The 27,082-nt window shown below is 45.4% G+C and overlaps 1 protein-coding gene and 1 long non-coding RNA gene across 4 annotated transcripts in view; one reads left to right on the top strand and one right to left on the bottom strand.

Moving 5' to 3' along the window:
• Positions 1-7,445, bottom strand: part of LOC144378885 (uncharacterized) — an 11,961-nt gene extending 4,516 nt beyond the window's left edge. Inside the window, exon 1 of the long non-coding RNA XR_013440821.1 lies at positions 7,378-7,445. This is a non-coding gene — a long non-coding RNA (uncharacterized LOC144378885). The remainder of the gene's footprint in view (positions 1-7,377) is intronic.
• Positions 3,046-27,082, top strand: LOC118522686 (corticosteroid-binding globulin). 3 transcript variants are annotated; one of them, XM_078054158.1, is made up of 5 exons: positions 3,046-3,156; positions 15,208-15,839; positions 21,488-21,758; positions 25,282-25,404; positions 26,757-26,894. In XM_078054158.1, the coding sequence occupies exons 1-4, from the start codon at positions 3,137-3,139 to the stop codon at positions 25,391-25,393; spliced, it is 1,035 nt and encodes a 344-aa protein (XP_077910284.1). In that variant the 5' UTR covers positions 3,046-3,136; the 3' UTR covers positions 25,394-25,404; positions 26,757-26,894. The 3 variants fall into 3 exon arrangements, with proteins under 3 accessions (XP_077910284.1, XP_077910283.1, XP_035927763.1); XM_078054157.1 differs by having other exon boundaries at positions 3,057-3,156; positions 25,257-25,404; positions 26,757-27,082; XM_036071870.2 differs by lacking the exon at positions 3,046-3,156 and adding an exon at positions 9,516-9,654 and having other exon boundaries at positions 25,257-25,404; positions 26,757-27,082.

The following is a 27,082-nucleotide window of genomic DNA, read 5'->3' as shown; positions in this document are numbered from 1 at the left end:
TCCCCATGCTCCAAGCCTACAGACGAACTGCTGAATATAGCTAGAAAAAAACATATGACACACTGATGGGTCTCATTTTAAATTCATGATCACTAAACCTCAAAAGTGGCATTGATCCTGGGAGCAATCACTCTCTACTCAAGCCTTTTATGCTCCCACTGCCTTAAGTAAATACTCCATAACTTGGCTTTCATCTTCACCTCCGAGCTTCCTGCCCCAAAGCAGTCTCAGCTGATGACCTTACTTCCTTTTTCACTAGCAAAATATAGGCAGTAATCATCTGCCCACCACCTGAAGCTCTGCTCATACCTCCACCTTCCTTCCTGTTACAATGGAGCACCTGGTCGTGGTCCTGGCTGAGGCCCCCCTCCACCTATGCCACTGGTTGGTATTTTATCTCACCCACTCAAGGACACCACACCAGCAATCCTGCCCCCTATCCCCCTCAATCACAAATCCTCCCTATCTACTACCCTTGTGCTATGAGGATGCAAACATGCTCCTCTTTCTTCCATAAGATGGATGGATGGCTGCATAGATTAGGTATAGGTCTACAGACATCCACACGTGATGATAGCTATAGACAGAGACATAGAGATTAGAGGTAGAAACAGAGACAAATATAATCATTTCTTGTAGGGATCCAAAGGGGTATGTGCACCCCGATGTTTATAGCAGCAATGTCCACAATAGCCAAACTGTGGAAAGAGCCAAGATGTCCATTGACAGATGGATGGATAAAGAAGATGTGGTATATATATACAATGGAATATTATGCAGCCATCAAAAGGAATGAGATCTTGCCATTTGCAACGACGTGGATAGAACTGGAGGGTATTATGCTGAGCGAAATAAGTCAATCGGAGAAAGACATGTATCATATGACCTCACTGATATGAGGAATTCTTAATCTCAGGAAACAAACTGAGGGTTGCTGGAGTGGGAGGGTAGGGTGGGAGGGATGGGGTGGCTGGGTGATAGACACTGGGGAGGGTATGTGCTATGGTGAGCGCTGTGAATTGTGCAATACTGTTGAATCTCAGATCTGTACCTCTGAAACAAATAATGCAATATATGTTAAGGAAAAAAAAAAAAGAAGATAGCAGGAGGGGAAGAATGAAGGGGGGGAAATTAGAGGGGGAGACTAACCATGAGAGACGATGGACTCTGAAAAACAAACTGAGGGTTCTAGAGGGGAGGCGGGTGGGAGGATGGGTTAGCCTGGTGGTGGGTATTAAAGAGGGCACATTCTGCATGGAGCACTGGGTGTTATGCACAAACAATGAATCATGGAACACTACATCTAAAACTAATGATGTAATGTATGGTGATTAACATAACAATAAAAAATTAAAAAAATATATATATAATCATTTCCTCCTCCATAGACACACCACTATGGTCTATCAACATAGTAGAATACCAACAAAAAAGAATATCTGTTGATACATACTACAATGTGGATAAATGTCAAAAACAATATGTTAAATGAAAGAAGCCAGACCAAAAAGACTACAATTTATGTGATTCCATTTATACAAATCACCCAGAAAAGGAAAAAGCATGGAGCCAGAAAGCAGATCAATGATTGCCAACAGCTGGATATACGAGTAGGAATTGATAGCAAAAGGGTTTATGGGATTCTTTGTGTGCATGGCAATGGAAATATTCCAAAACTGATGACATGGCTGCAACTCTAAATTTACTAAAAATCATTGAATCATACACTGTCAGTGGGTGAGTTTTACGGTATACAAGTTATATCTCAATAAAGCTGTTTAAAACCGCCCTTTACACATACATCAAACACTGCTTTGAGGAGGAAATTTTACTGCTCCAAATGCATATGTTAGCATATATGCTAAAAAAATGATGAGGTCACCATCATCTGAAGACATTAAAAAAAGAACCACGAATCAAATGAAACAATGTAGAAGAAAGAAAATAATAAACACAACAGAAGTTAATGAAATAGAAAGCAACATAAAATAAGGCAGATTAAGAAACTCAAAAGTCAGTTCTTTGGATATACAATAACATTAACGACCCCTTGGTGTGACTGATCAAGAAAAAAAAAAAAAGAAGCACAAATAACCACGGTCAGAACTGAAAAATGGACCATTCCATTCCTTTTTAGCATCTGGAACGTGCTAAAAAAAAAATAGTATGAGTATGTTATAAAAACTGTATATACATAAATTTTTAAAGCTAGATTAAATGGAGAATTTTTTAAAGTCCTACTTGAATAAATAGGAAATCTGAATAGTTCTCTAACTGAAAGGAATTAAATCCATGTATGAAACATTTCTTACAAAGAAACCTAAACCCAAATGATTTCTCTGGCAGATTCTGCGAAACATTTAAGGAAACAACAACATCAAATTTACACACTTTTTGTCCAGATTTTAGAGAAACAGAGTACATTTCCCAAAATGTTCAATGAGGCTGGCATGACACTGAGACCCAGATGTGGCCAGAGCAGTCGTCAAGGGGCACCTTGTGACTGCTGTGTGTGACACATTGCATTATTTCCACTCATCGACACAATAACCCTCTTAGGCGGGCACAATTCTTCACAGCACTTAATGGACGAGAAAATTGAGGTCTGCAGACAGTAAGGGATGTGCCAAAGTCACATAATGAGTAATTGCTGGAGCAACACTGGGGACAGGTCTGACAAATTCCAAAGGTCCTGGCCATTTCTCTTACTGTTTCAATTCTAATCTCCTGCCTCCTCTGACTTCAGGGAAGGTGGGAGGTTAGGAAACTGAGCCTCAGAGAAGTAGGGCAACTTGCCCAAGGTCACAGAACAAGTTGGTGACAGAGCAAGGGGCAGGCTGGGACTGTGCCCCAGAACTTGCCCTCAGCATCCCCTGCTCCTGGGATTTTTTCAAGCTACTGCCAAGTAGGCCACACGTGGACCGCCAGGGGGCGTTCCCATCACCACTCCACACCCCGCCAACCTCCTGGGCCCGGGAATCTGCCCTGCAGAACTCCTACGGATCAAGACTGGAGTACCCGGAACCCCTGCTCTGCTGTGGGACCGGGCAGGGAGGGAACGCATGAAGCCGGAGGCAGCCGAACTCGGTGGTGAGGACTTTGGCTAAGGCACCTGGGTTCAAATTCTGATTCCTGCATGTGCTGGTGGGACTACGGGTAAGCCCTCCAACCTCTCTGCAATTAGCCCAGTCTGGCAAATGGGAATAGCAATAATCATTAGTATTCCTATGCTTTGGAATACATCAGGCCCTGTTCTGTGCTCTCTCCACATACTACCTCAGACATTCTTTACAACAACCTAACAGATTCTAGAGACCAGGATCTCTGTTCCTTAGCTCAGGTGTAGAGAGCTGACGTAAGATGCCCGACATCACATAGCTAGGGTCTGGATTCAAACCCAGTTCCATGCTCTTGACTGCTGTACTATCCTGCATGATAATAATACCTACCCTGTGGGTTCTGGTCAGGATCAAATAGATCCATACACATTAACCACCAGAGCCGGCACCCAGGCAGGGCTTGCTAAATGCTGGCTCTTGTCCTCCCTGGGCGCCAGACCCCATGCTCAGTGCTTTACACTCAGCTGTGAAACCAGAACAGAGCAAGAATTGGCAGGTGGGAAATCTAAAGGGAAATAAAAGGGGGCCAGCCAATGCAGAAGCTTACCAGTGAATTAATGGCCGCCCCTCTAGGCTGATTTCCTGCCTATCCGGGTGAAGGAGGCCCAGAGAGGATTAGAGTCCTGCTTGGTCCAGGAAAAGCCCGAAGGCTGAGCGTAGAGGTGGAACAGGTGGGTCCCGCAATGTGGGCCAGCAGGGCTGCAAGACCGGGAGTCAGGCAGTTCCCCTGACCTACCACAGCCGAAAGGCAGGCTCTGGGACCAGCAAAGGACATCTCAGGTTAGCCTCTGATGTCCAAGATTTGGCCCATGCCACCCCCACATTGGCCATCAGTACAGGTTGGCGTCCTGCTTTGCCAACACAGCTCATGATTCCTTGGGTAAACAACCAGTCAGGGCTCAGCAAAGGCCAGCCAAGACTCCTGCCTAGTGAATCTGATCACCATAGGTCCCTGGCTTGATATGACCTGTCCCACACCAGAGCAAGGTCCTGTTTACCTGGAGATGAGATTCCAGGCAACATTGCTTTATCCACAAAGCTACAGAAGTTAGAAGGCCCTGAGCAACACTGCCGGTCCCAGCTTCTGTGGTTGGCAATGTTGGACAAGAGGAACCCAAGCTACACATCTGTGATGGGGTGATTTCATTAGGAGAAGATGGTCATTCTTAGAGGACTCCAGCCAAAAGCTCCTCCTAGGGTTTGGGGTGAACCCTGGAAGACCAGCAGATCTTTCCCGAATGAGACCCAGATGCATCAATGCTGAACCGGGCCTCCTGAACCAGGTAGTCTCACTCACCCGAAGGCCACGAGCCAGGGTCTGGTGCACACAGACCAGCGGTTCAGGGAACACATGACTAACAAATGGACATCTGACTCAAAAGTGCCTAAGAGAAATGTTCGTTTAGAAAATGAGTTTTTTTCCATTAAGGGGCTCAGGTTTATGGTTAAAGACAAAGTCTTCATGTCAGTCACTAATAGTAGCCAGTACTTTGTAGGCGCCAGTCACTAAGGAGATAAAATTACAACAGTTTCAGCTCTGGCTCTCCTGATCGAGGCCTGACCACATGCTCGCTGCTGTGCTAGGCTCACGGACGCATCCAGCCTTCGCCGTGTATGATATATATGTATGTGTATTTTCAGAATTCTTTCTCAGTCCATTTTATACACCATGACCCTTTACTCTTAAATACTTCCATGTATATTTTCTAAGAATTGGGGGTACTATTTTTCAGTAAACCTCTCAACTTCAGGAAAGTCACCACTGGTACAACACTTTTCCTCTAACGTCCCGTTCATATTCCAGTCTTGTAGATTGTCTCAATAATGTCCTTCGTAGCACACATTCCCACAGTTAAGGAGGATGCATTGAGGAAGCCATCAGGGATGACTTGCTGGTCTTTCCGGGGTCACCCCAAACCCGGGAGAAGCTTCTTGCTGAAGCCCTCCCAGAATCACCGCCTCCTCCTCTGGAATCACACGGTTACAGCTGCCATGCCTCTTCGATCTCCTCCAAGAGGTAACACATTTCGTCTTTTATGAGACTGACACTTTTAAAGAACACAGTCCCTGTTGTCACTAAATGGCACAGACATACGGGAAAAGATGAATTTGATCCCCACCTCACACTATACACACAAATCAGATCTAGATGGATTGCAGATCTAAATGTGAAAAATAAAGCAACCAAAGCTTCTAAAAAGAAAATATGAGAAAATGGGTTTCACAACATCAGGGGAGGCAAAGGTCTCTGAAACAGGACAGAAGCAGCATTGACTGCAGAATAAATAGAAGGATTGGGCTCCGCTGGAACTCTGCACTATGTTCACCAAAAGATTCCATACAGACAGCAAAAAGGCCACAAATTTAGAGAAGGTTTTTCGCAATATATTTATCTCTCTTTCCGGCACTCCTACCAATCAATAAGAAAAAGATAATCTGACGGGAAGTCACTTCTCTTCAATCTTACTTAAACAAGGTACTTCTCAAAAGACAATATCCTTGGCTAAGAGCAAGAAACTATATTATCTTTTTAACCCAGAAAGTTCTAGCTCTTGTATATTTAACAAAAATGTTTAAGCTTATCTGGGACCTCCCACATTTTACTCTAAGCAGTAAGAATAAACCAGACCATACCTTCCACACCTGGAAATCTCATCAGCTACCAGCTCATTTGTAACATTTTCCACACTCATGTTACTGCAGGTGACAGCATTGCTAAACTTTCTGCCTCTGCATAGTTAAGAGTCCTCTTCTTCCTTCCTATAGCCTGGTCCCCACTTTCCATTAAGCTCCTAACAACAACCGCCTCAGGGTCATAGGTGTCCACTACCTGTCATTATAAAACGTTTCCAACTCCCATTTGTCAGCTGACCCCAGAACTGCGGCTTCATTCCCTCCTTGTTATTCAGCACCCCACCCACTCCCAGGTATCTAAATCTGTTCTAGGTACTATGGCTTAATAATAAATTATCTAAAATTTTAATAGCTGGAAACAATCATTTATTATGCTCTTGTATTGTGAGGACAGGAATTCAGACAAGGCATGGCGGGAGTGGCTTGTCTCTCCCCATGACGGCTAGGACCTCGGCTGAATGTTTTTCAGTAAAGGGCAACCACCATAATACCAAAACTAGAATAAACATCTTTTGAACCCATAGGAGAAAATTCAATCTTTTCAATGCAAATAAATAAAAGACACAAAAAGGAAAAAACAGATAGTAAATGGAATATATGAAATAAAATGGTATGTCAGTCCTAATACAACAATAATTAAAGATAAATGTAAATAGGCTAATTTTGCCAATTAAAAGACAGAATGTCATTTTTGGATAATAAAAATAAATTCAACCAAATGTATATGTTAGACACTTTTAAAACAAGAAAACATAGTTTGGAAATGAGAGGATGGACTACATCAGGCAAGTGTGAACCAAAACAAAGTTAGGAAAGCAATCTTCTTAGATAAAGTAGAATTTAAGGCAAAATGTGTCATATGAAACAGAGATAAAAGAAAAATTAGCAATAGAGCAAGAGGATATAATTATCAAAAGTACATCTGCTTTAACAGCCTCAAAGTACCTCAACCAACAACTGATAGAGATAAATGGATGAACAATCGCAATTGGAGATTTTAACATTCTCTGAGAGACGGAAAGGTCAAGCAAATAGAGAATCAGCATAGATGTTGAATAAAAAAATAAGTTCGAGCAATTGTACATATACACATATATATACACATTTATGCGTATTGAACAGACACTACCCATTATTTTTAAGAAAACACGGAACATTTATAAAAATAAAGCATATATGATTGCAAAAAATCCTCAATAAGCTCCACACATTCAATATCATATACAGGCATGGCTTGTTTTATTGTGCTTCACTTTATCCTGCTTCACAGATATTGTATTTTTTCAAATTAAAGGTTTCTGGCAATGCTGCATCAAAGAAGTCTGTCGGCACCATTTTTCTAACAACATTCGCTCATTTCATATTTCAATGGCACGTTTTGGTAGTTCTTACTATATTTCAAACTTTTTCATTATTATTATATTTGTTATGGTCATCTCTGATCAGTGATTATGACCTGCAGAAAGCTCAGATGATGTTTAGCATTTTTTAGCAATAAAGTATTTTTTAATTAAGGTATATACATTTTTTTAGACATAATGCTATTGGACACTTAATAGACTACGGTATAGTGTAAACATAACTTTTATATACACTGGGAAGCCACAAACCTCATTTGACTCACCTTATTGTGAAATTCACTTTATTTTGGTGGTCTGGAACCAAACCAACAACATCTATTAGGTATGCCTTATAGATAGTATTTGTTGACCAAAGTGAAGTAAAAGTAAATAACACAAGGGGCGCCTGGGTGGCTCAGTTGGTTAAGCGTCTGCCTTTGGCTCAGGTCATGATCGTGAGGTCCGGGAATCGAGCCTCGTGTTGGGTTTCCTGCTCGGTGGGAGTCTGCTTCTCCTTCTCCCTCTGCCTCTCCCCTGCTCATGCTCTCTCTCTCTGTCTCTCTCTCCCAAATAAATAAATAATCTTTTAAAAAAAAAAGTAAATAACAAAAGAGTAGCCTAAGGTTCTAAATACACTAAATGACATATTACTAACTTACCCTGGGGTTAAAAATAAAAGGGAATTAGGGGCGCCTGGGTGGCTCAGATGGTTAAGCATCTGCCTTCGGCTCAGTTCATGATCCCAGGGTCCTGGAATTGAGTCCCGCATCAGGCTCCCTGCTCAGCGGGAAGCCTGCTTCTCCCTCTCCCACTCTCCCTGCTTGTGTTCCCTCTCTCGCTGTGTCTCTCTCTGTCAAATAAATAAATAAAATCTTTAAAAAAAATAAAAAATAAAAGGGAATTAGAAACACATCAAAACATGACAATGATAATAGTCAATATCAAAAATTTATGGGGCATCGCTCAGTCAGAAGTTAGATGAAGACTTTTAACTTTAAATACATTTATATGGAGACTGGAAATGTTAAAAAGTAGGAAAGCTAGCTAAGCATTTAACTCAAGAAAATATAAAAAGAACAACAGATTTAAAAAAACAAGGAGTTTGAAAGGATGGTAAAAAGTAAAAATAAAGGAAGAAATCAATAAAAAAATTGATTTTAAAAAACCGGTAAGGATTAAGAAAACTAAACACTAAAAGCTGATCCTTTGAAAAGATTAAATAACTAGATGGATTTCCCTAACAAGACTCATCAAGGGGGGGTGGGGAAGAGAGGAAGTAAGTAAATAAAATATAGAAACAAAAAAATTACTGATATGACTTAGATTTAAAAATAATAAATTCCTAGACATAAATACCAAAATTGACTTAATAAATAAAAAAACTTTTTTAAAAGACCCATAAGTATTAATAAAACTGAAGTGCCCCCAAAATCTCTAGAACCGGTGCAACTTCTCCTCTTTACTCCTGGAAAGAGCTTCCCTGGAAATAACAATGTTACCAACCAGCAGAGGGCACAGGACCCTGGCTAGCATTTGCAAGGCCAAATATTCTGCACGCTGTGATCAGGCCAATGATAAGCAATCATGCCCAGAGTCCTTTGGGGGACTGATATGAACAGGGAGAAAAAGTGAGTCTCTCAAATAACCAGTTAGAACCAAATAACTTGGAGCTGCAGTGGCCACCTTTGTCCTCAACATACAGGCTAAGGCAGGAAAGCTGAATAAAGAAGAGCTAAGAAAGAATTTTTTTAAAAAGAGACAGAGGGATATGATACCCAACTTGGAACCCCTGGATCCAGCCAAGCCTGAAGCCCTGCCCCCCTTCAGAACTCTCATTCATGAGACCCAATATATATTCTTTTTTTTTGCTTTAAAAAAGTTTGTTGCCTGTCACTTTCAACCAAAAGAGAACTAATAAATAAAAATGCAGAAAAGACAGAAGGTACTAGACTTTCGAGTAGAACGGTCTTGGATTTGAATCTCAAGGGAAGCTCACCTAAGCTCCATGTGACTCAGCTTCCTTATCTAAACAAAAGTGATAAGCACAGCATCTAATTCGTAATGTCTTTGGAAGATTACATGAGATAATCCGTGGGAAGCACTTGGCTGCTTTTCTTCCACGTCTCTTTCCTACCAGACATTAGACTCATCCCCAGCCCGAGCTTAGCACCTGGTTGTTCACAGGTGTCCATGCCACTGGGCCAATTAAGGGCACCTGCGGCTTCCGTGACAGGGGCCTCCTGGCAACCACAAGCACTGACGCAACTCCAGCCTCATTTTGATATTAAAAAGAAAACTTCAGGGAACTGAAAGCAGAAGAAAGCTAACTTGCCACACTGCTGTGTTTGTTCAAATATCCTGGAAAAGAAGCCCATTGGTTAATGTCCGGGGGGAGGGGACAACCGAATGGTGAAGTCCACTGGCCCCCCTCTAACCATTAACCAGCAGGGAAGCTGGCCAACAAGATTTAGCGGTGGTGCCCCGCGGGCTTACTGTACACATACCAGGACCCGGGACAGCCGGGCCGAGCCGGTGGTGGCAGCCTGAGCCCTCTGCAGACCGTGAGTAGCAACTGATCGCTGTCCATCCCTCCTGCTCCTACCCAGCCGCTGAAATGAAGCCATGCACATCTTGCTTATTTAATTTGTTAATGGGCCTTGAGCATTACAGTAGCCAGCAGTGATCTGGAGCTGGGTAGATGAGCAGTGATATGGGGAGGGTTTTGCAGTCTGTGGGTCACCCATGTGGGTTTGATCTGCCCCGGCCTCCAGCCTTGCAGGGGTTGACACTGAGCCAAGAGCCATTCCCATCCGTCACTGCACCAATGCTCCTAAGCCCAGCCGAGTAACACAAGAGAGTCTGACAGCAGGGCTGAATGGGTACAAGGCAAGGCCCCTGCTGGGGGATGCAGGCAGGGACAGCTGTGCCCTTTGGCACAGTGGACTGTGCGTGCCCTAGGTTCACACACACCTACCTCTTTGCTCACCCACCTGGAGCGAGGATACTGCAAATGCAACAGGACTCCCTGCATGACACCACGTGTTCTAAGGCTTAAATGCAGAGGGCCCGAGACACTACCTGGCCCATGGGGGCATTCGTGAAAATAATGAATGCAGTGGGCGTTTACTTTGAGCCTCACTTCAAAAATGAGAGACAAGGAGGGCATACATGAAATGAAATTCATGAAGAATATCAACACTGCATTGTAGCATTGCTGGGTACTTTTTGGAGACCTATTTTCCTCTCATCTCTCTGCTTTCTATAGAGAAAGGCAGAACGGGATGGCACCGGCTCTGAGGCCAGGCTGCAGGGCTTAGAATCTCAGCTCTGAACAGGTTACTCTGCCTCCCTGGGCCTCAATTTTCTCATCTATAAAGTGGGCCCAGGATGACCCGCTGCACGAGGCCACGTGGGAAAGCACTCATAAGTGCTGTGACTGATGTTTGCGACAATCTGGGGAGGTGGATAGAGTTTTCATCCCTACCTTGGGGGCTTAACACAGAAGGGGATGAGGTGTGAAATCCCAGAGACAACAGGAAGAGGAGGAGAGACCAGAAGAAGTCGTAAGTGGACAAGCCCACCCCGCTCTGGGCTGCACACGGCACCAGGTCCTTGCCCGAGAGGGCTCCCGACATGTGTGGAGGGGACGGGGCTAGCCGGGATTTCACTGCAGTGTAACGGGGCCGTGATGGGGAAGCACAGACTAGCGATTGGCATCTGAAGTCGGGGTTGGGCAATCTTGTGGGAACTGAGCCTTTCACCGGGGGGGGGGGGGGGGGGGGGGGGGAGGGGTTGGCACTTCCTCCAGGTGGACAGTGTCAGAATTGAGTTACGTTGTAGGATTGTAGTTCATTGCAGAATTGAGTTACATTCTCCACCAGCTGGTGGTGGAGAATTGCTTGGTGTGTGGGAAACCCACATCTCTGGCGTCAGAGTGAAGCGTGGCAATCGTGTGTGAGGAAAGGAGAAACACAGGAGTGTTTTCCGTATTTATACAACCACCTTTTATTTATCCATCCATCCACTGATGGACATTTGGGTTGTTTCCGGTTTTTTGGCTATTGTGAACAATGCAGTCATGAACATTGGAATGTACAAATAACTGCTTGAGTCCCTGTTTCCAATTCCTCTGTGTATTTACTCAGAAGAAGAATCGCTGGATCATATGGTAATTCTATATTTAATTTTTTGAGGAGCTGCCATTCCCTTTTTTTCCACATAGCTGCACCGTTCCCACCAGCAAGGTAGTTTCCAGCCCTTCCACATCTGTGCCAACACCTGTTTTCTGTTTTGCTGTTTGTGGTTTGGTTTGGTTTGGTTTTTGAGACAGCCACGCAAATGGGTATGAATTGTATCTCATTGCGGTTTTTTTTTTTAACATATATTGTATTATTTGTTTCAGAGGTACAGATCTGTGATTCAACAGTATTGCACAATTCACAGCGCTCACCATAGCACATACCCTCCCCAATGTCCATCACCCAGTCACCCCAACCCTCCCACCCCCCACCACTCCAGCAACCCTCAGTTTGTTTCCTGAGATTAAGAATTCCTCATATCAGTGAGGTCATATGATACATGTCTTTCTCTAACTGACTTATTTCGCTCAGCATAACACCCTCCAGTTCCATCCACGTCGGTGCAAATGGCTAAAATTAACAAGTCAGGAAACGACAGATGTTGGCGGGGATGAGGAGAAAGGGGAACTCTCCTACACTGTTGGTGGGAATGCAAGCTGGTGCAGCCACTCTGGAAAACAGTATGGAGGTTCCTCAAAAAGTTGAAAATAGAGCTACCATATGATCCAGCAATTGCACTACTGGGTAATTACCCCAAAGATACAAATGTAGGGATCCGAAGGGGTACGTGCACCCCGATGTTTATAGCAACAATGTTTACGATAGCCAAACTGTGGAAAGAGCCAAGATGTCCATTGACAGATGAATGGATAAAGAAGATGTGGTATATATATACAATGGAATATTATGCAGCCATCGAAAGGAATGAGATCTTTTGATTTGAGTTTCCCTGATGACTCTAATGTGAGCATCTTTTCATGTGCCTGTTGGCTATCTGGGTATCTTCTTTTGAAGAAATGTCTACTCAACATCTTTGCCCATTCTTTGAGTTGGATTTTTTTTTATTTTTTTATACTTGAGTTTTATGTAATCTGGATATTAATCCTTTATCAGATATGGGATTTGCAAATATTATCTCCCATCTTGTGGGTTACCTCTATTCTATTGACAGTGTCCTTTAGTGATCAAGAGTTCTTAATTTTAAAGAATCCAATGTGTCTAATTTTCTTTTGTTGTTTGTACCTTTAACCTCGTGTCCAAGAAATCATTCTTTTTGATGCTATTATAAACAGCATAACTGTTAATTTACTTTTCAGTTTGTTCATTGTTAGTATATGGAAACAGAACCGATGTGTATGTGTGTGTTTGTGTGTGTGCGCGCTGGTTTTGTAGCCTGCTACTTTGCTTAATTCATTTCTTAGTTCCAGCAGGGTTTTTATGGAATCTTTAGGGTTTTCTACATGTGGCTGTGATGTTGATCAGGTTGCCTATGGACAGAGGTAATTTTACTCCTTCCTTTCGAATTTAGATGCCTTTTATTTCTTTTTCTTGCCTAATTTCTCTGGCTAGGACGGCCAGTGCTGTGTTAAACAGAAGAGGCAAAAGTAAGCATCCTGCCTTGTTCTGAATCTTAGATGAAAAGCTTTCAATTTTTCACCATTACATTAGCTGTGGGCTTTTCACATATTTTTTTTATATTGAAGTAGTTTCCTTTTAGTCTTAGTTTGTTGAGTGTTTTTATCTTGAAAAGGTGTGTGGAATTATGCCAAATGCCTTTTCTGCATCAAGTGAGATGATCATGGTCTTTTTTTCCTTCAGCCTGTTAATGTAGTATAGCACGTTGGTTGAGTTTTTTATGTACAACCATCCTTGCATTCCAGAAATAAACCCCACTTGGTCATGCTGTATAATCATGCTTTTAATATGCTTATGAGTTCTATTTGCTAGTATTTTGTTGAGGATTTTTGCATCAATGTTCATAAGCAATATTCATCTGTACGTTTCTGTCCTTATAATATCTTTGTCTGGCTTTGGTGTCAGGGCAATGAATGAGTTAGGAAGTGTTCCCTCCACTTTGGTTTTTTTGGAAGGAAGATTCGTGTGAATTCTTTAATGTTTGGTAGAGTTCAACGGTAAAGCCATTTGGTCCAGGGCTTTCTTTGTTGGGTTTTCAATTACTGATTCAATTTTCTTACTACATACAGGTCTATTCAGATTTTCCATTTCTTGTGATTCAGTCTTGGTATGTTTTGCGTTTCCAGAATTTTTTTTCATTTTATCTAGGCTATCCAGTTTGTTGGTGTGTAATTTTTTTCATAATATTTTCTTATAATTATTTTTTTAATTTACTTATTTTTATTTTGGGGGGGAGGGGGAGACAGAGAGAGAGAATCTCAAGCAGACTCCCCACTGAGCACAGAGCCTAATGTGGGGTTCAGTCCCAGGACCCTGAGATCAAAACCTGAACCAAAATCAAGAGTCAGACATTTAACTGACTGAGCCACCCAAGCGCCTCTCTTATAATTCTTTTTATTTCTGTAGAATTGGCAGTAAAGTCCCCATTTTCATTTCTGATTTTAGTAATTTGAGACTTCCCTTCTTTCTTACTCAGTTTAGCTAAAGGTTTGTCAATTTTGTTCATCTTTTTGAAGACCATATTATATTAATTATATATCATTATACTATATTATACTATATCAATTAGATATATTATATTTTGGTTTCATTGATTTTCTGTTTTTCTATTCTCTATTTTATATATCTGTGCTCTAATCTTTATTGTTTCCTTCCTTCTGCTACCCCACTCTCTTTTGATGACTATTTATATGGAATATCTTTTCCCATCCTTCCACTTTCATATTGATGTCTTTGGATCTAAAATGTGTCACTTGTAGTCAGTGTATAGTTGGATCATTTTTTAAATCCATTCTGCCAATCTCTGTCTTTTGATTGGGGAATTTTATCCATTTACATTTAAAGTAATTGCTAATAAAGAAGGACTTCTGCCATTTCCTATTTGTTTTCTATATGCCTTATAGGTTTTTTTTTGTCCCTCATTTCCTGCATTACTATCTTCTTTTATGTTCAGTGGATTTTTTTTGTAGTGAAACATTTTAATTCCCTTCTTGCTTCCTTTTGTGCATACTCTATAACTATTTTCTTTCTGGTTACCATGGAAATTACATTTAACATCCTAAAGTTATAACACTGTCATTCAAATTTATGCCAGCTTAAGTTCAATAGCATACAAAAGCCCTGCACCTATGTAGCTCTGTCCCCACATTCTTTCAGTTATTTAAGTCACAAATTCATTGTGTATCCAAAAACAGAGACTAATAATTGCTTTTCGTGGATTAGTCTTTCAAATCATATCAGAAATAGAAAGTGGAGTTACCAAGCAAGATTACAATAATACGAGTTTTTCTAATGGCTCATATATTTACCTTTACCAGAGATTTTTATTTCTTCATATAGATTGTATTTACTCTCTAGTGTCCTTTCATTTCAGCCAGAAGGACTCCCTTTAGCATCTCTTGCAGGGGAGGCCTAGTGGTAATAAACTCCCTCTGCTTTTGCTTATCTGGGAATGTCTAGATTTCTCCCTCATTTTTCAAGGATGGTTTTGCCAGATCCAGGATTCCTGGTTGACAGTTTTTTTCTTTCAGTTCTTTGAGTGTATCAACTGGTTGGATATTTAATCTTTCTGGGCCCCCATTTCTGCCTACCTCAAATCATAATAATAATACCCACTTTATTAGTTTGTTGGTGAGGATTAGATGAGAAAATATAGGCAAAACACATAGGTCAGTATTGGGCATCTGTTAGGTACTTGATAAATCATAGCAGGGATAATCATACTTTCAGATGAGGAATTTGAGGCCCAGAGTCCTGACTTGTCCCAGGTCACACAGCCAATGTGGAGGAAGGAACTGAGGCTTGAATGGAGTCCTCCATGGGGTCTTCTGCCTACCATTTCACCATGCCCCACTGCCTTGGAGGCCCTACATTATCTAATGAGAATTCCTGATTTTGCAGGTCCCGACCATCCTGGACAATGCTGCTTGCCCTAGGCACCTATTTCCTCTGGCTTTTCACCAGTGACCTCTGGGCCGTTCAGGCTAAGGACCCAGATACTGACGTGAGCACAAGGAGCCTTCACCGGGACTTGGCTCCAAAGAACGTTGACTTTGCCTTTACCCTGTATAGGCATCTAGTGGCTTCAGCTCCTGGCAAGGATGTCTTCATCTCCCCTGTGAGCATCTCCATGGCCTTAGCTATACTGTCTCTGGGTGCCTGTGGCCACACACGGGTCCAGCTTCTCCAAGGCCTGGGCTTCAACCTCACCAAGATGCCTGAAGCTGAGATCCACCAGGGCTTTCGGCACCTCCGCCACCTCTTCAAGAAGGAGTCAGAAACCATGTTGGAAATGGCTATGGGTAATGCCTTGTTCCTTGACCGCAGCCTGGAGCTTCTGGAGTCATTCTCAGCAAACACCAAGCACTATTATGAGTTGGAGGCCTTGGCTGCAGATTTCAAGGATGGGGCTGGAGCCAGCAGACAAATCAATGAGTATATCAAAAATAAGACACAAGGGAAAATTGTGGACTTTCTATCAAAGCTGGATAGTTCAGCCATGCTCATCCTGGTCAACTACATCTTCTTCAAAGGTACCCCCCTACACCCCATTACCAAGAATAGTAAGAGCCATCAAAACCCAGGGTGCATTCTTGGGCAAAGCCTTTGATGTTACAAAGCACATTTTCATCTGTGAATCTCCATCTTCACCATAATCCTACTAGGAAGGTACACTACATCATCTTACAAGTGATCAAAATGACACCCCAAAGAATTGAACAACTTGCCCAGGCTCTTGTAGGTTCTTTTGAGGCTCAAACATGTAATCATGAACAGACTGGCTGCCGCATGGTCTACAAATATTGGCCAAGTGCTGGCTGTGAGTCAGGCACTGGGCCAGGGGCTGGAAGCACAGCCTAGAACCAGATAGACACAGCCCTGCCCCCCAGGAACTCCCCCCAGATGGCCCCTATGCCACACACTTCCCCAGCACTCACAGCCAGCTCTGACCAAGTCCCATCTTAGTCAAACTTCAGCCTGTCCTCACCAATTCAGAGCAGGGTCTTCCAAAGATCTTTTTCATAAAAATCACCATGGCAACTTGTTAAAATTATAGATTCCAGAGCCCATGCCAGACCTACTGAAGCAAAGCTTCTGCAAGAAAGTCCTAGAATTTGTATTTTTAACAAGCACTCCCCCATCATTGTTATGAACAGACAATTTGGAGATACATTGTCCTTGAGAAGAAATCTACACTCCTTAGTTTATAGCACTGGTTCTGTACCCAGGGTTATCTTCACCCCCTTCTACTCTCTGGGACACTTGGCAATGTCTAGAGATATTTTGGGTTGTCACAATTGAGGGTGGGGTGGGGTGTGTTCCTGGCATCTAGTAAGTAGAGACTAAGGAGGCTGCCAAACAGGACAGCCCCCACAATGATATCTGCTCCAGAATGGCTATCATCCAAGGCTGAGAAACCCTGGCCTAGAGTCATCTGCTTCTCTGTCCTTTCCAGCCTCATGTCTCAACATTTTCCCTCCTCCAAGTTCCCAACACACAGCACACTCACACACACACACACACACACACACAAACACACACACACACACTCACTCACAATGTCCAACTACACTGAATTCCTTCTAGGTCCTTGAGCATGACTATCCTCGGGGAAGCCTGAATTAGTTCCCCATGGCTGCTATAACAAATTCACACAAACATGGTGGCTTAAAACAATTCAGATTTATTATCTTACAATTCTGGAGGTTAGAAGTCCAAAATGGGTCACGCTGGGTTAAAGTCAAAGTGTTGGCAGGGTGTGTTCCTTCCAGAGGCTCTAAGGGAGAACCCGTTCCTTGCCTTTCCCAGCTTCTAGAAGCCACCTGTGTTCCTTGGCTTGTGGCCCTTTCCTTCTTAAAGCCAGTGATCACATCCCCATGACCTTTCTTCTGACTGCCCCTCCTGTTTTCCTCTTCCACTTTTAAGGAAACTCTTGTGATGACACGGGAACCCACCTGGATAATCCGGAATAATCTCATCTCCAGGTCACTTGTTTAGCAACCTTAATGTCCTCTTGCCATGTAACATAACATATTCACAGGTTCTGTGAATTGGGCAATGGACATATTTAGGGAGCCATTCTGCCTGCCACAAAACCCGTACTCTTTCTGTCCCCTGAGCCCTCCCTCAACTAGTCTGTGCCTAAAACCTCTTCCCACTCTTCAAATCTTGGCTTTAAAGTTACGTCCTCCATGAAGCCTCCCCTGATTCTCTCAGGGAAATCCTTGCTTCTCATATGTACCTGCTGCAGTCTTCCCACACCTCATTTTAACAACCTTGTAACCCTAGACCAAAGTGGTTCGGTTTCAGTTAAACAGTCAGAGTCAAAGAAGTGCAAGTGAAAGAGAAAAAAAAAAAAGTCATGACATTTAACATGTATCTCTCAGCAACATTAAAGCTCATCCAGATCATAATCTCCAGAAAGAATCCCCACACACCCTTTTTCTTCTCCCCAGCTTCTACTCAGGGCCTCCCATTAGCCAACTGCACCCCCCCCCCAGCTCTTTGTTACCTGGACAGACTTACCATCTTGGTGAGCCCCCCTCCTGCCATCATCCTCTTCACAAGTCTGGGAATCCACCTGGCAGTGGCCTCCCTCCTTGGAGGGTGTGAGGCTGACCAGGCAAAAACAGCATTTTTTCCCTCCACCTTCACTGAGACATAATTGACTTACAACATTGCATGAGTTTAAGATGTACAGCGTGATGATTTGATATATATGTATATTGCAAAATGATTACCAAAATAAGGTGAGTTAACACATAGTTACCTTTGTGTGTGTGTGGTGAGAATTCATTAGCTGTGCTCTCTTAGCGACTTTCAAGGATAGAACACAGTGTTGCTAACTGAAGTTACCATGCTGTACATGAGATCCCCACAACTAATTCATCTTATAACTGAAGTTTGTAACTTTTGACCACTTCACCCATTTCTCCCAACCTCCCGATCCTGACAAACCATCATTCTACTCTGTTTTTATGAGTTCTAGATTTTAGATTCTACATGTGAGATTGTACAGTATCTGTCTTTCTCTGTCTGACTCACTGCACTTAGGATAATGCCTTCAAGGTTCATCCATATTGTCCAAAGCGCAGGTTTTCCTTCTTGTTTATGGTTGAATAATATTCCATCGTGCTTGCACATGCACACACCACATTTTCTTTATCCATCCATCCATAATTGGACACTCAAGTTGCTTCCACATCTTGGTTATTGTTAATAATGGACATAGGAGTACAGTTACCTCTTTGAGACCGTGAGTGCATTTCCTTCTGATATATTGCCAAGAGTGGGATTGTTGGATCATATGGAATTTCTATTTTTAATTTTTTGAGGAACTGCACACATTAAGTTGCCTGCACTAATTTACATTCCCACCAACAGTGCAGGAGGGCCCCTTCTCTCCACATCCTTGCCAACACTTACTACCTCTTATCTTTTTGATACTAGCCATCACATAGGTGTGAGGTGATAAATTACTGTGGTTTTGATTTCCCTGATGACTAATGATGTTGAGCACCTTTTCATGCACCTGTTGGCCATTTGTATGTCTTCTTTGAAAAAAGAAAAAGTCTGTTCAAGTTCTCAGCCCATTTTTTAATTGAATTACTTGGGGGTTTTTTTGCTATTGAGTTATATGAGCTCCTTATGTATTTTGGATATTAACCCAATATACAGTCTGCAAATATCTTCTCCCATTCTATAGGTTGCCTTTCATTTTGTTGATTGTGTCTTTTGCTGTGTAGAAGCTTTTGAGTTTGATGCATCCCTCTTGTTTATTTCTCTTTTTGTTGCTTATGCTTCTGGAGTCACATCCAAAAAATCATCACCAAAGCCAATGTCAAAGAGCTTCTTTTTCCCTATGCTTTCTTCTAGGAGCTTTATGGTTTCAGATCTTATGTTTAAGTCTTTAATCCACTTTGAGTTAACTTTTGCAAGTGATGTAAGGTAAGGGTCCAGTTTCATTCTTTTGCATGAATATCCAGTTTTCTTAACACCATTTATTAAAGAGACTTTTTCCCATTCAGTAGTTTTGGCTCCCTTGTCAAATATTAGTTGACCATATGTGCAAGGTTTATTTCTCAACTTTCAATGCTGCTCCATTGGTCTCTGTGTCTGTTTTTATGCCATACTCTTTTGCCATACTATAGCTTTATAATATAGTTTGAAATCGGGAAGCATGATGCCTCTAGCTTTGTTCTTTCTCAAGATTGCTTTGGCTACATTTTTTTCCATACAAAAGGCAGCATTCTTTACACTTACATGAGAGGGTCAAGGAGTCTGAGAATGTTTGCCCAGAAACGTTTCTGGGTGACAGGGCTGTGTGCTGCCTTATACACAGATTTTCTGGGACACAGAAAAACTAATTGGCAAGCCCCTCTTTAAGCTGGGGATACCCTGTCATATTTCCAGCAAGCCAGCATAATAAATAGCAATGAATGGTGACATAGCTAACATCACTAAGCTTAGGACACGTAAAGTGTCCCTGGCATGTTTCTTCCTTACTTAGTGAACTATCTTAACAGTCTTTCTATTTTTTGGGGGGGGGGTGGTTTTCTACAGGACTCATCCTTGCTCTCTCCAATTTGCCCCCATAAATTCTTAAGTTTCCCTACCACGAGTTCTCCTGGCCTGAGAATTTTCAAGAAGAAATCCCTTAAAGTAGAGGTTAGATCCCATTCTGTATTTTGTTTTGTGCAAACTGGATATGTTATGTTTGCTTCTAGAAAAGAAATACTCAGGAGAAAGCAACCAGCAAACTTTGAAGGATGAAAAACCTAACACTGAAAAATAGTCACTTTTTTTTTTTTTTTGCTGTGAATTGGACGAGTTAGCCACAAAACACCGCTGCCTTCAGTCCAGGGGAACCCAGGCCTCCTCTGGAGGATGGTTTGAGAACCTTCCAATGATCTCACCTGCTGTGAGACAGCCAGAGTGTGACATCACACTCAGTCATCTGGGATGGAGCAGGCACGGCTTCGGGGTCTCCAGGCTCCGCATCCGCAGCCCTTTCCCTCCATCCTCCCGCCTCTCCCTACTGCCTCCCTTAGGAGCCCTTACGGGAGGTGGGGGAGTTGAGGCTGGCTCAGAACAAGAGTTCTGGCCTCGGGGTCCATAGATCCTGCAGGCAGTGGGGATGGAGAAGGGTCTGCCTGGAGCTCTGTGCCAACCACCCTCAGGCAGCCTCAGTTGGGAAACAGAGACTTCACAAGGGATCCCAGGCTTAAGGTCAAAACAGCCAAGACACCCGGGGACCCCTGGATGCAAGGTCCTCAGTCACCTTGAGACCTGAGGAGTTAACCTAGAGAATCGGAGGCCCTGGTGAGATCAACCCATGTCTTCAAACATCCAAAATTCTGTCATCTGTGAGAGGACTCGCAGTTGCTTGGAATAAGCCCAGAGGAGCCAAAGAGGCTCAGCAGATGGGCCTCATGATCAGTTAGGCTTTGGCTCTAAGGAACAATTTTCCTCCCATGAGAGCTGACCAGTAGTGAAAGCCTGGTCTGTGAAGGTAGTGAGCTCCCTATCACCAGGCAGGCAAAGAGGCTGTGTGATGTCATCGTGGAGCATGGGGGAAATATTCAAGTCCAGTTGTGGGTGGGACCATGTGACCTTGAAGGCATCTTCTCATCCTGACTTTGCCTCCAGGAAATGTGGTGTGGCCCTCGGGGCCACACAGGAGGTCAGGAGCCTCCCTCAGGGGAGTGAACACAATCCACTGGGCAGCCATGCCGCCTGCTAGACTTCTGTGGCCAGAAGTCAAGACGTGGGCATGGAATGGGTTGTCCATTTCTCCAAACCTCCCCCACCCCGATCTTGAATTTGCAGCCCAAGTTCCATTCAGCACCATTTCCAGAGCCCTCCTGTCCAGGGGGTAAGGCAAAGTCTGGTTTACTGAATTCTACCCCCAAATCCAAGGGCATTCTCCTTTGTCTCCCTCCCTCTGTTTTAGAGGCTCAGAAACTGAGTTAATCCTCAATCCAGTTCAAGAAGTGGAAGACAGAACAGGCTTTAAACTGCTGGGCATTTCACAACTTCCCAGAGAATTCTAGCCACTCTGTGGGGACCTTCCAGGGAGCGGCCACCATGACACCTGCTTAGCGCTCTGCTGCCCCCAAACTGTGTTTTCCTCCGGCTCTCACAGGCCTGTCTCCCGCCTCCCCCTTCCCTCCCTTCCCAGGCGCATGGGAACACCCCTTCAACCCCGAGAGCACCAGGGAGGAGAACTTCTACGTGAACAAGACCACCGTGGTAAGAGTGCCCATGATGTTCCAGTCGAGCACCATCAAGTACCTTCACGACCGGGTGCTCCCCTGCCAGGTGGTCCAGCTGGAGTACATAGGCAATGGGACTGTCTTCTTCGTCCTCCCAGATGAGGGGAAGATGGACATGGTCATCGCCGCGCTGAGCAGGGACACCATTCAGAGGTGGTCTGAGTCCATGATCACGGGGTAAGTCCTTGTCCTTCTCCCCCTACACTCACGCTGCAGGGCTCATTGTTTTCTTCTGCTGGGTCCCCAAAGGCCTGAGGCTCTCTGACCAAGAAGTCAGCCCTGTTTATCTCTGTCCACTGACACTGAGATACTTTAGGGCATTCCACAAAACGAGGTCCGTTTGTGCCTCGGAAACAGCACAAAACCTATGAATGGTTCTTAAGTCACTCAGGGATGTAGCTCTTCTTCAAGCAATCAGTCCATCAGTAAATAAGTAAGAAAGGAAAAACATAAGTAGGTAATAAGTGAGTAAGGGAAAGAGAGTGAGCGGTGTATATGCAGATGACCTGGAGGTCGGGAGGAGAACCAGCCCATGAATGCCTGACCACAGGCCCACGCTGGGGGCGGGCTCCGAGAGCACACGCAGGGAGGACAGGCTGAGCATGTGAGCTAGGCATGAATGATGAATGAATGAATGATGGAACTCATTGCTCCCAGGCACCTCTGAGCTAGACAGCAATCAAAATTATGGTCAAGCACGTGCGCAGCCCCAGCCTGCACCGTGGGGGGAGGGGAGGAGATGTTCATGAACGTGATCCTCACTCTTGTGAGATTGAAGTGCTGTCTGTGCCCAAGCAATCAGAGCAGTGCCAGCAGGGTGGGGCCTGGTGGTGGGTGGGGTGGTGCAGACCCAAAGGGCAGAGGGGACGCAGGAGGGGACGCAGGAGGGGAAGTGGGCGCTTGGATCTGGAGTGGCTCAGGAAGGCTTCCAGAGCAGGTGCCATTTCTTTCCTCCCTCTTTCCTTCCCTCCTTACCTCCCTCCTTCCTTCCTTCCTTCCTTCCCTCCTTCCTTCCTTCCTTCTTTCCCCCTTCCTTCGTTCCTTCCTTCCTTCCTTCTTTCCTTCCACCTTCCATCCCCTCCTCCCTCCCCTTGCTCCCTTTCCTTCCTTCCCTCCTTCCTCCCTTCCCTCCTTCCTTCCTCCCCCTTCCCTGCCTTCCTCCTTCCTTCCTTCCTTCCTCCCACCTCCCTCCCCTCCTCCCTCCCTCCCCTTGCTCCCTTTCCTTCCTTCCCTCCTTCCTCCCTTCCCTCCTTCCTTCCTCCCCCTTCCCTCCCTTCCTCCTTCCTTCCTTCCTTCCTTCCTCCCACCTCCCTCCCCTCCTCCCTCCCTCCCCTTGCTCCCTTTCCTTCCTTCCCTCCCTCCTTCAGACACAAATGGAACCACCCGCTGTGTACCCCACGCCAGGCTAAACAGAAAGGATAGAAGGTGACTAGGACCAACTATAGACTTCAGACACGTGCGCTCTAGAGCCGAGAAACAGCTTCCGGTGGAGTTCAAGGTGTACAATGGCGTCAGCTGTGTCAGGGGCAGGAGAGGAAAGGTGGGGGGAGGTGGGAGCGCCCGGCTGCCCCCGGGGACCGGGGAGGGGCTGCAGAGCAGATTGCTGTCCATCTGGACTGTGTATTAAACATGAGTGGAAGTTCAGCCAGTGGAAGGGGCTCCAAGAGCGAGCATGGAGGAGGAAAGGGCACAGCCAAGTCCGGGGGCCGCGCCCAGGGCACCAGCTGCAAAGAAGAAGACAAAGTCTACTTGAATGAAATGTGTAATCCAAGAGCTTTGCAGGCAGAAAATCTAGAAAGAAGCTCTATTTTATATATATATATATATATATATATATATATATATATATATATGTTTTTATGTTTTATGGTTTCGAGTTATTTTTATTTTGAGCTGTAGCCTCAGAGTGCTGCTCAGTGCTGGAGCTTTTGGAAATGTTAGTCCAGTTCCGTGATTGGACATGGGAGTTTGACCTCAGTCCTGCAGGGAAGAGCTGCGGGGTCTGCTCTGTGTTTCCGAGAAATCCCCTATAGGGACATGGGGACCCAGAGATGTTCTCAGAGTCCTGGACCCATCCCACCTGACCTTGGGTATGGGGGTGGGGGTGAGCCTGTGTTTGGGCGACCTGAGGGGTCCCATGGCTGGCTGCTCACCATTTCAATTACGCCCTTCTCCCTCCCCTTCCAAGGGAGCCCATAATTCAGGAACAGGGTCTCCAGGTGGTTATTGCCACCGTGGGTCAAGCCAATTCTGGCTCCTAGGCTGTGAAAAATGAGAAGGATAATCTTTCTTTTTACACCAAAAATAATCTTTTCACTAAAACACTTTAGCTTAAAAAAAATCAATAACACATGCCATTTTCTTCTAGATTTTTTTAAAATAAACATCCAAGGCAGACTCTTGCGCCTTTAGGCGTCATATATGATTGGGCATGAATTCTCTACTCTATCCAAATGATGTCCCCCAGCCCCAGAAGGCAAACCCTATGGTTCCTCACCTCCAGACTTGTGTCACCCCTTCTCCCGCCTCACCCCTCCCAGGATCACCCCTCTCTCACTGGAGTGCCATCCCTCAGGGTCCGGCTACTGCCCACCTCCTATGGAAGCCTCCTTGCCCCCACACAGAGCTCACAGGCACCCTCCCTCCCTCACTCCCTCTCCCTCCTCCCTCCCTCCTTCCTTCCTTCCCTCTCCCTCCTCCCTCCCTCCTTCCTTCCTTCCCTCTCCTCCTTCCTTCCTTCTTTCCTTCCTGCTTCCCTCCCTCTCCCTCCTCTCTCCTTCCTTCCTTTCTTCTTTCCTTCCTCCCTCCCTCCCTCTCCCTCCTCTCTCCTTCCTTCCTTCCTCCCTCCCTCCCTCTCCCTCCTCTCTCCTTCCTTCCTTCCTCCCTCCCTCCCTCCCTCTCCCTCCTCCCTCCCTCCCTCTCCCTCCTCCCTCCCTCCCTCTCCCTCCTCCCATGAGGCAAGGGGGCTTTGAAGCAACTAGTCATGGCCTCTCCACAATTCTGTTGCTTCCCAGTGGTCTGACTTTGGGGAAGCTCCTCAGCTCCTCTTGAGTTTAATTCTCTCCATCTGGACATTGAAAATGTTGGCTCCAGCTTCCTAAGGCCGCATGCGCATGCATGCATTAGATGCGATGCTGAAGCTAAAGGACACCCAGCAGGTGTTTGGTAGAGGCCAGTCTCCCTGACTGCCAGTTGTTCTTCCCCATCTAGAGAAGTGCCCTGCTTTGCTGTGTCAATGAGGAGAGGGACAAGCACAGAGAGGGACAGGACTTGGTTAAAGCCACACAGCATTAGTGGTAGGGCTGGGGCCGGGACGCTGCTCCCAGCCGGGTGCTCTCTCCACTCCTCGGCTTCTGCCTAGGGGTGCTTGGGGGACCACAGGGACTTCTTTAGGGACCCTTTTCTTCAGTGGCCAGTGGCCCAGCTATACCACAGGTGGAATTGGCTCAAAGGAAGAGCTGAGAAAAGATTTAGCCATTCAGAGGCCCAGAGAGGAAGCTGCTTGTGTGATGGAAGGAGAGGCAAATCCTGCCTCTCGTTCTGTCCCTTCCCCTTTTCCGCAAAGGTCGTGTCCGGCTGGGAGGAAGGGTCTGGAGGGATCACAGGGGAAACAGAAGTCGGCTGGCCGGGCCCAGCCCTAGGAAAGTCTAACCCCGTCTGCTTACCCCTGAGCAGCCAGGTAAACCTGTACATCCCAAAGGTGGCCATCTCCGGAGCCTATGACCTCAGCGCCATCCTGGGGGACATGGGCATTGCAGACTTGCTCGACAAGGGGGCAGATTTCTCCGGCATCACCCAAGAGGCCCAGCTGAAGTTGTCAAAGGTAAGTGTCCCTAGAGTCCATCTTTTCCCCAAAAATTCACAGTATGAATAATAATAAGGAATGCAGGGCCCCTTCATGAATAGGTCTCTAAGCCCCAGGTTGAGAGCCCCGGGTCTTCTCCACTCTTACTACAGGGTAAATGGAGGCTCAGTGGGAAAATGTGATGTTCCCACAGTGACGACATGGGAGCTAGGGACAAGGGTGGGCCCCCCACCAAAATGGATCTGGGAAAATGGGAAACGTCCGAACGCAGTGCCATCAGACAGTCTACCCACTACATTCTTTCCCTTCATTCTTTAACTTTATGCTCTATGGGTCCCTCAGTCATTCTGAACATACTTATTGGACGCCCACTCCGTGCCCTGAACTGCTGGGCACTGGGAATGCCTGCATTACTGAGACGTGGCGGGATCTCACGGTCGGGTGGGTGACCAAGCCAGAGAGGGGACAGGAGACAGCTGAGGTGGCAGCAGCCCCTCCCTCAAGCACACAGACTCGGACCATCGTGGCGCCTGGCACCCAGTGTGCGCTCCATAAAAGCTTGCTGTGCCAAGGATTGAGTCGAACAGCCACCTCCTTATAAGGGGAGCATTATTTCTCAAAGGAGGAGCCTCTGGCTTGAACCATGCACTCACCAGGGCCACAGAGCGGGTAAATGACAGCCTGACGTTTGGCTTGGGGTCTACTCGACTCAAAACCTCATTTCCCAAGACAAACCACGGGGCTTCCTACCCCAGCTCAGCTTCTTCCTGCACCTGTTGACAGAGCTTCTCAGAGCCTCCGGCTCCTCGCTCTCTGGTCAAGGAGAGCCCCTGCCCCAGAGGATGTTGATAATTAGCCAGTTCAGATCCACTGAAGGCGTTTGATAGAAGCTATGCAAGCATTTTGCCAATTTCAGAATTCCTCCTAATTTTGATCACAGCAAGAGACAGTTCAGCAGCCCCTTTCCATTCTGAGTAGGCACAAGCACTTTGCAGAAATGGGCCCCTAGTGTTTGGCTAGCAGGGTGCAAAAAGGAGTGAGGTCTGCCTCGCCCAGGACCCAGTAAGGAGTGCCTGATGTGGACACTGAAGTCCAGTGAGTACCGTGGGACCCCTGATCTCCCTGTCTGGGCTCCATCTGCCCTCTTTCTAGGGAAGAGGTCTAGGTGTGAGCTGCGTTCTGGAGGTGGACACACCTTGGCTCCTGTCCTGGGGCTGCCACTTAGATGAGGAGCCAGCAAGTGACCCTCTCTGAGCCTCAGCTTTGCCACCCATCAAACTAGGGGTGGGAGGGATGGAAGCGATGAGGCGTGGCAAGCTCCCAACACACAGCGGGTGCTCAACCTCCACCTTCGGCCCCGTACCCAACAGGTGGTCCATAAGGTTGTGCTGCAACTCGATGAGAAGAGCTTCAAGGCAGCCGAATTCCCCATGGTCATGCTAGACATGGCTTCTGAGCCTCTCACCTTCCACTTCAACCGGCCCTTCATTATCATGATCTTCGACCACTTCACATGGAGCAGCCTTTTCCTGGGCAAGCTTGTGAATCCGACCTAAGGGCGCGGCCCCCAGGAGCCACAGCCCCAGCTGACCTGCACACGAGGGAGCCCACAGAAACACTCTGGGAGGTGGGAGGTCCCCCCCCCCGCCCTGTCTTCTCCAAGTTCTTCTGTCCAAATAAATCACCATCACTACAA

This window comes from Halichoerus grypus, chromosome 8 (assembly GCF_964656455.1).
Source record: "Halichoerus grypus chromosome 8, mHalGry1.hap1.1, whole genome shotgun sequence".
Lineage (NCBI taxonomy): Eukaryota > Metazoa > Chordata > Mammalia > Carnivora > Phocidae > Halichoerus > Halichoerus grypus.
This window is presented reverse-complemented; position numbering and strand designations above follow the sequence as displayed.